General features: G+C 31.2%; 1 protein-coding gene across 1 annotated transcript; it reads right to left on the bottom strand.

Annotated features, from left to right (window-relative positions):
- Positions 1–400: 400 nt before the first annotated feature.
- On the bottom strand, positions 401–754 carry LOC133038283 (uncharacterized mitochondrial protein AtMg00240-like). The gene has a single exon (XM_061116380.1). It carries the CDS (start codon positions 752–754, stop codon positions 401–403), a length of 354 nt encoding a protein of 117 aa, XP_060972363.1.
- Between the last annotated feature and the right edge of the window lie 9,048 nt (positions 755–9,802).

The following is a 9,802-nucleotide window of genomic DNA, read 5'->3' as shown; positions in this document are numbered from 1 at the left end:
CAGAACATAACACTCCCCCTCAAGATGGAGATGTAATGCTCATTAATCCCATCTTGTCATTCAAGTTGTTAAACCGATTTAGAAATAAAGCTTTAGTAAAAATGTCAGCAAGTTGTTCTTTTGAAGAGACATGACTGGTTTTTATGATGTTGTGTTGAACCTTTTCACGAACTAGATGACAATCTATTTCGATGTGTTTAGTCCTCTCGTGGAAAACGGGATTAGCTGCTATGTGTTGAGCAGCCTTATTGTCACAATGAAGTATGGCAGGACCAATATGTTCAACTTTTAGCTCCTTAAGGATGGAAAAAAGCCACAAAAGTTCACAAGTTGTGTTGGCCATTGCCTTATATTCGGCCTCAGCAAAGGATCTCGAAATGGTTTGTTGTTTCTTACTTTTTCAAGAAATTAGGGAGTCTCCAAGAAAAATACAAAACCCTGTAGTAGATTTTCGAGTATCAGGGCAAGCTGCCCAATCCACATCACTAAAAGCCTTGAGCTTAACTTCTGATGTTGCAGGAAAAAGAGGTCCCTGTACAGGACAATTCTTAATATACTGTAGCACTCTTTCAGCTACCTTTAGGTGTCTAGATTTAGGAATGGCCAAGAATTGGCTCAATCTATTCACGGAAAAAGAAATATCCGGCCTTGTGATGGTAAGGTATTGAAGTTTCCCTATTATTCTTCTAAACAACTTTAGATCAGCAAGCTTGTCTCCCTTCTCATCTTGACCCAACTTAAGATTGGCTTCCATAGGTGTAGTGGCAGGCTTGCAACCTAAATGACTAAGATCTTCAAGAATTTACAAGGCGTGAGGTCTTTGAGATATAAAAATCCCTTTGGCAGATCTAGCAATCTCCAATCCTAGGAAGTATTTGAGATTTCCTAGGTCTTTGAGTCTAAATCTGTCATTTAATTTTGTCTTCAAGGTTTCTAACTCATCTAAGTTGTTGCTGGCCAATATCACATCATCAACATAGATAAGAAGAATGATGAAATTGGCCCCAACATGTCTCATAAAAAGAGAATGATCGGCTGTTGAGTGATGAAAGCCTTCTTCCATTAGGACACTAGAAAACTTTTCAAACCATTGTCTTAAAGCTTACTTTAAACCATACAAGGACTTGTTGAATTTACAAACCGCATTTGGTGGAATCTCCCCCTTAGGACTATACCCTGGAGGTAAAGTCATATACACATCTTCATGTAAGTCACCATGTAAAAAGCATTATTTACATCTAGTTGGTGAAGGTACCAACCATTAATGGCAACAAGGGCTAAAATAAGTTTGACTGTAACTAGTTTAGTGACAGGAGCAAAAGTGTCGGTGTAATCTATCCCTTCTTGTTGATTGTATCCTTTTGTAACAAGCCGAGCCTTAAACCTTTCAACAGACCCATCAGCATTAAACTTGATTTTATACACCCATTTGCATCCAATAACATAGCAACCATCTAGTAATGTGACCACTGTCCAAGTGTTGTTTTTCTCAAGAGCATCAATTTCACAATCCATAGCTCTATCCCATTCAGGAATGCCTTTGGCCTGACTAAAAAATTCAGGCTCATAGTAACTAGAAATAGCCAAAACAGTAGCACGAAAATGAGGCTTTAATTTGCTGTAGTCAAGAATTTGGGATATGGGATAAGGAGTGACATTCTTGTTTTCTTGCTGCACAGTAGAAAAATTAGAGTTAGCAAGATAACAGTGGTAATCATGCAAATAAGATGGTTTATTTTTGGCTCTAATAGGCCTGGTATTAAACTGATCAGGCATTTGGTTTTGTTGATTATTATCATCATTATGTGCGTCACTGGTTTGAGGTAAAGGATCGATGTCAGGTGTTTGTTGCTGATTATTAGTGTATTGAGCATCCTGTTCCAAATGATGTTCTTGCTGCATACAATTATTAGGACCAGTAACATGATCACGAGCATGGTTATTAGCAGAAAAATCTGTCACACCAGTAGGTGTACCAGTAAAAGTAACACCAGGATTAGAAAATTCTGTCACACCAGTAGGTAAACCAGAAAAAAAACTGTAGTATTCATCAGGTATAGAGTTATTGTTATAAAAAGGAAAAATAGTTTCATGGAATTCAACATCTCTAGAACAAAAAATTTATGAGAATTAAGATTTAATAGGTTGTAAGCTTTCATTCCATGAGGGTATCCCAAAAACACACAAGGGTCAGCTCTAGGAGAGAATTTGGTTCTTGATATAGAGGGTGTGGATGCATAAGCAGGACATCCAAAGGCCTTCAAATGCTCATACTTTGGTGGTTTAGATTTTAAAATCTCAAAGGGGGAAGCATTTTTCAAATTGGATGTAGGTGTTCTATTAATTAAGTAGGCAGCAGTAGCCACACACTCATCCCAATAGTTTAGAGGCACATGAGATTGAAAAAGAAGGGCCCTAGCAACATTCAACAAGTGTTGATGTTTTCTCTCAACAACAGAGTTTTGTTGGGGTCTATGGACACAAGAATGGTAGTGGATAATTCCAAGAGAACTAAATAAATTGGGAAATTGTAATTCCTTGGCATTATCCGATCTTACACCCTTGATGGTTTTGTTGTATTGGGTCTTGATTAATTGGATGAAATTGGGAATGGCAATTTGAGCTTCAGCCTTGGTTTTAATAAAATTAACCCATGTATATCTAGAGTGATCATCAACAATAGTAATGAAATATTTATGCCCCCAAATGGTAAGATTGTTATATGGTCCCCATATATCAATATGAATCAAATTAAAACATTCTTTAGCAATATTGTGATTAGAAACAAAAGGTAGTTTCCTTTGCTTAGCATAATGGCAAATAGAATAATGAAAATGAGGAGAGGGAACATTTTGAAATTGCAAACTTTTATTCAATAAATGAATTTTAATACAAGATGGATGACCAAGTCTATAATGCCATATAGTATCATTAGAAATCTTAGAATCAGTAGCTAAAGAAAAACAAAGGGGTTGGTTTTGTGTTTAGGGGAATTCAGATGGAAGAGTTTGCCAATTCTTTTAGCCGTCCCAATCAGTTGGGTCTTCATAGTGTCTTGAATAACACAATGATTAGGGTAAAAAGTGAATACACATGAACCTGAGTCAAGAAGGGAACTAACAGACAACAAATTTAATTGAAATTCTGGTACATACAAAACATCTCCAAGCACAAGAATGAGAGACAATATAACAATACCAAGGCAAGAAACTTTAATAAAAAAACCATTAGGTAATTTAACATTTGTAATAGAATCATTAGAGTAAGTATCTTGGAATAATTCAAGATTGCAACACACATGATGAGTTGCACCGGTATCAAGAATCCAAGAAAGATGAGTATTAAGAAGGGTTTTACCGGAAATTTGTGAAACAGAAGGCTGGTTGGCCTGAGAAGAATTGGTTTGTTCAGTAACTTTCTGGCTCAACATGCTCATGAGTTTCTGACATTGGCCAAAGGTGGCCATAAGATCATGCTCCATGTTTTGACTTTTACCAGTTGCAGCAGACTCCTCTCCTTGTGCACCAGTGAAATTAGCTGCTGGTCCTTTTCCAACTGTAGGAGCACCACGATTAGGGAATTTCCCACGTAGCTTATGACCTGGTGGGTACCCATGTAGTTTATAGCACTTGGCAATAACATGTCCAGCCACCCCACAGTGATGGCAAATCATCTTTGGCTTGTTGGGTTGTACACTGCCAGCAAAGTGCCCTGAATTCGACGCACCAGGAGGCTCAGTAGGCTTGTCATTTTCACCATTTCTAGATATGATTCCCCTTTGCCTTTCTTCCTGAACAACAGAGGCAAAAGCCTTGTTAATATTGGGAAGAGGGTCCTGCATTAAAATAGCAGATCTTGCATTGCTATAGGACTCATTTAACCCAATCAAGAACTCAAGAACCCTATCCTCATCTTGATATTCTTGAATAACCTTCATTGCACCACAACTACAAACAGGTTGTGGTCTAAACTCTTGAATTAAATCCCAATACGATTTCAGTCGAGTGAAATAGGTGGTCACAGAATTAGAACCCTGATTTAAACCCTGTATCGATCTCTTGGCTTCAAAAACTCTTGGGGCATTCTTTTGATGGTATCTCTCTTGCAACTCAGACCATATTTTTGTTGTATTATCCAGGTGCATAACGCTATTTTCAATTTTACTTGGCACGGCATGGAGAATCCAAGATATGACCAAACTATTGCATCTAAACCAGGCATCATACTCATCATCATCTTTGTCTAGCTCGGGCAATCTTCCATCAATCATCTTTATCTTGTTCCTAGCTGCAACTGCCACCATCATTGACCTTCTCCAAGAACTGTAGTTTTCACATCCAGTCAATATTTTTGGTACCAAACTCGAAACGGATTAATCTCCATTCGACACATAATAGGGACTCCGAGGATCATCACTACCAGAATGATTGTTTGGTTCAAGAACAGAGAACCTATTTGAGTCATCTGCAACATTCTCCTGACTTCTTGAGCTTCGAGTTTGAGCGGCTCCACGAGCTCTTCCACGAGCCATGGCAATGGCTGACAACAGATAAAAAACTAAAAGGGGAAAGAGCCACTTGGCTCTGATACCATATTATCAAAGAGAGAAAAAGAGGAAAGAATGAAAGAGAGGAATACTTCTCATTGAATCGAATGAATGAGTACAAAACAGAGCAAGTCTTATATACTGCTCAAGAAGACAAAAAACCAGAAAAAGAACAACTGAAATAACAGCAGTCTGACAATCTTTAACTAACTTTCTAACAACTTCTCTAACTAATAAAACAGAACTTAACACTCTCTAATATGTAGTGTAGCAATTCAAGTGGGACACGTGGACGTGGTCCTTCAATATTCATTTTCTTATTTTAAAATTAGTTGGTGAAAAGGATGACATTCAAATATATATATAGAGAGAGATATAGGTTTAGGTTTAATGAAAGTTTCAAATCAAATGGATTCATTTACCAATCCATTTCTCTATTATTGGAATAGAGTTGTTAGTTTCAGGTTCTTAAGTAAAGAGTATAGTACAACATATACTATTTAATATATATATAGTTGATTTGTTTTAATTGAAGTTTCAGATTAAATATTTTATTGTTAGATTTTTAATTTCATTGTTTATTTTACAGATAATATGCTCTTAATCCAATTGAGAACATCACACTCAAATGAGATCTTACGAGTTGGACTCTGAATTTCTATGTTGTAAGTATTACTAACCAAAAAATTTTAGTGAGATAAATTATGAGCTAAATATGAAAGATTTTGGTATTTGGTAATGAATTAGTGCTATTATATTGTATATTAGATGTTTTGGCCTTCCCTAATTCCTATAGTGCACTAAAAAGATTACAAAATGGAAAAAATAATTTTGAATGTATAGAGTTACTTTTTATATGTGGATTGATAAATTATGTGATTCAAAATTTCTCATGCAGTAAATTTGGATCAGTACATGAGCTCACTTGCTAAAATTTTCCAATGTACGTATTACTAAGTCTATCAAAGTATCTTCAAAAAAAAAAAAAAAAAAGTCTATCAAAGTAAATTGAGAAACTTTCAGTTAAAGACTATCATATATGTAGTTTAATTTTTTTTAATATATATTTATATATATATGTGTAATTTTTTAATAGATTATTTGTTGCAAGTTATCTTCTCCTTTTAATACTCAATTTTTTTTTAAAAAAAAAATTGTGGTTTAATCTAATTTTTTATATTATTCTAATAATAATAATAATAATTAATACGTGTTTATTAAAACAAATTGTACTTATTATAAAGTGCAATATTCTATTTTTCTTTAAAAACTATATGTAATTGCTCCAATTAATCAATTAAGCCTAAATTTTAATGTTAATGTTAATATTTAAATTGTGGAATTATTCATAAAGAAAGAAATTCAAAAGACATGTACTAATTAATTATGCGTATAACTGCTAATAATAAAAAACATATTAATGTATTAATATTGTAGATAAAAAAAGTTTAAAAGACATGTACACATATATAGCATGTAGGTGAGAGAACTTTAGAGCATTGATACCACAAGCTTTTTTTCCAACTTCAAATTTTATCCAATTTTTAGTGATTTATGTTATCCATATATATATATATATATATATATATATATAAATCATCTTATTAACATTTATAATATAAAAATAACATTAATTTAGAAGGTGGGGAGTCACTCAAAAGGTTGTGTATTTGTATAGTCACCAAATAGTTTAAACAATTTTCTTATTTATTTGGTTGTTTGTTGCCTCTTGCTTATTAAATTACATTTGCCACTAATCTTATTAAATAGTAGCATCAATACAATTTTGTGAAGAATATATATAAAAAAAATTTCCATATACTCTTTTAAGTTTTATATTAATTCTTAATTCTATTATAATATTTTTCATTAACATTTCATTATTTGTAGCTTTTCAAAAGTAATAAATCTCATCCGTAAAAAAAAATCAATTTTTGTGTATAAACTAACTTCTGGAATTATAATACATGTTATATTCCATAAGAAATTCTATAATAATTAATTTATGTACTTTATATAGAATTGTACTTTATTATGAAATTTTGTTTTTATCTCATATCTTATTTATTGAATTTTTTTGAATAACAAAAAACAACAGCAATAACAAATATATATAGGTTTATCTTTTTTAAAAAAAAATTAACAACCGCACAAAGCGTAGTTTTGTTACCTAGTTTTAGGTTATATGAGGGTGTTTAGTAATCTTTGTAAAAGTTGTATAATGGGTGATTAATAGTATCAATTTAGCCCACTTTGTCATTTTTTTAATAAAATATATTATTTTATTTTCTATCTTGGTAAAAATTTAAAATTTTATTTTAACAAATAAAAATATTTTATTATTTTTTAAAAAAATTTAAGTATTTTTAATGTTGCCAAATTAGTTAAAACGTAAACATTAAAAAATAAAATCCTTTAAAAAAATTATTTGAGATTTTTATAAAATTGGCAAATTATAATATAATAATTTTTCTTTTTTACGTAAAATTTGAAATTTCTACAAAATAACAAAATTAAAAATACAATTATGAGAAGTATGAGAAGTCAATTCATCACTTCAAAATTAACAAAGTATACGAAACATCTTTGAATATATATAAACATATAGAATACTTCTCAATGGGTATTACCCATTGATGATTACTAAATAAATTTAACTATAAATATTAATTTTAAAAATATTAAACCATTAAATTTTGATCAATTGACGAATAATAAAAGAAAATTTTGAATTTCTATGCTTAAATTAGCTACTTAATTAAAAAAATATCAAAAAATATCTCTTTTTACACTATATCAAAAATATGTCTGGATACAAAATATTTAAGTCAAACTTAACTTTTTTTAATTTTTTTTTTTTGCCGAAAAAACTCTTTTTCTTGATTTTTTTTCAATCGATGGAACAACCCCAGCTCATATAATGTCAAAATAAGATATTTTTCTAATTAAATAGAAAAATGAAGCTTAAAAAGTCAAATTTTTTAATATTACCCGTTCATGGGTAATACCCATTAAGAGTGCACACATATATATACATATATAACCTGAGTGAGCAATTTACAAATTTTGAAGAAGAAAAAAAATTATTCAATTGGTATTTATTTATTTTTTATAATTATTTTAAAGTTTTCTAGCTAACTTTGCTAATATAACTTCACAGTTTTGTTTTTTAAATAGTCTTATGTGGATTAAGAGCTATTCTTGGTGATGCTTTTGAGATATAAATAAAATACTTTTTATTCATTTTGCTTTGATTTGTCCAAAAATATATGAGTGATTGATAACTTGATCTTCTCTAATTAATTATAATTTTATTATTATTATTATTTTGAGTCATCAAATCAAGTCTATATATTTATCCAATATATAATTGAGGCAACATCCAATTATTTTAGGATTCTATTTTTTCTAATTTTTATTCATTTATATTTTAAGTGGTGTTTAATATACTTATAAAAAAAATTATACACTACAATATACAATATAGTATAAATAATGATATAATAGAATTTAAATATGATTCAATATAAGTAATTAATTTTTATTGTAATTAATAATGATATCTAATAATAGTTAAATAAAGAAATAAGAAAAATTAAGGTGATGGAATATGAATTAAAAGATTATTTCATTTCTATTGAAAAATAGTAAACGATTATGATTTATAATATTTTACTTATTTAGTAAAAATGTTAACAACTACTTAAAATATGACTTTCTGAAATAAAAAATATAAAAAAATAATCACAAATTAATTTTTTTTTTCAATGATTATAATAATTATGCGAAGCACGATATGATTATAACGATCGCGAAATTGTATAACCAATTTCATACGGTACTTATTATTTTAATTATCGCAAAATAATAAGATAAATAAACATTTCATTATGGAAATAATTAGCGATATGGATCATAACTTCTCTTTTCATCATAACAATTTAAGGTATAAATTTCACATCCATATAATTTATTAAAATTAATTTCTTATATAAATATTTTATATAAAAAATATTCTATTACTAATATTTTTATATAAATCCCTCAAATTTTAACTTTTAAAAAAAGATAATGTTATGATAACTCCTTTTATAGTTGTCTTCCTACATTCACCTTTGTGGAGAAGACATTCTAACGACACCATAAAATAAAATATAAAAACTTTTATAAATAATAATTAAATACACACATTAAATATTATATTTTAGATATATCACTCAATATAAGTGTTATAGTGAGATTTCTCTCACCTAGAAACTCGAGACCAGACTCCTCTTTAAAGGACACGTGTATTCAGATTTCCAATGAAGGCTGAATGTCCGTGAGAGACTTCTCGAAGTTTAGACCTCGCTCAGGATAAAAACAGCGAGATACTGTAAGTGTGACTTAAGTCGCACCGCGTAACCATAATTCTCATCATGCAGGGTAGATCCAACTCGCATATGTCAGAACATGTGCGAGTGTCCCCTCTATATCTCCGCGACGAGTATAGAGACCAACCCCATATGATGCAGTTTGGTCCCAACGACCCAATAGCCCTGACAGACCAATATAAGTTCGCATGTCCAGACTTTACTAGCTCCAACATGCGACGTCTACAAAGGGCGATTACCTAAGGACGCAGACGTTCCAAACGTACTGGCGATCCTGCGAGCTCAACAAACGGAATATGAACGGTCAACTCGCAGATGCGGAAGACGCATACGTTGATGAATTTAGTAACTGTCACACATTTATTAATGTTAACGTTGTTTGAGTTTAGTTATTGCAATTCAATGTGTAAATAATGGATTAACAATGAATGTGATCCTCATGTAACCGATTGGACACCCACTTTGTATATAAAGGGGTGATCCACCATGAAAATGGACCTACGAATCCTTTGCTACAGTGGACTAAGCAGAACGAAATCTGACTGAACCACTATAATTCATTGTCTTGTTTACTTTTTCCAAATTTCTGTTGTTTGTTCTTGCATTCCCAGTCGAGTACTCGCCATTTTAGGTTGAATACTCGCACTTGTCATTTCTCAAATAATTCTCTTTTTTATCAATTAAATAATACTTTTTGGTGTTGCGAAATTCACTCGACAACATTTGGCGCCGTCTGTGGGAATTCGACTGTAAGATTTTATTCACTTCAAAGAACACCATTCATCATGGCTGGAAATCACGTTAACGGAGCTAACAACGGATCCATCAATATTGGAATGATGAGCGTACCATTGCTCCGGAGCCGGAGTGCCACCCGTAGACG

This window comes from Cannabis sativa, chromosome 5, assembly GCF_029168945.1.
Source record: "Cannabis sativa cultivar Pink pepper isolate KNU-18-1 chromosome 5, ASM2916894v1, whole genome shotgun sequence".
NCBI classification, from domain to species: domain Eukaryota; kingdom Viridiplantae; phylum Streptophyta; class Magnoliopsida; order Rosales; family Cannabaceae; genus Cannabis; species Cannabis sativa.
Note: the sequence above shows the minus strand (reverse complement) of the source record. Positions and strands in the feature narration are given on the sequence as shown.

Excerpts from the sequence above, each read along its gene's own strand:
- LOC133038283 (XM_061116380.1), bottom strand. The coding sequence starts at position 754 with ATGGAAGCCAATCTTAAGTTGGGTCAAGATGAGAAGGGAGACAAGCTT.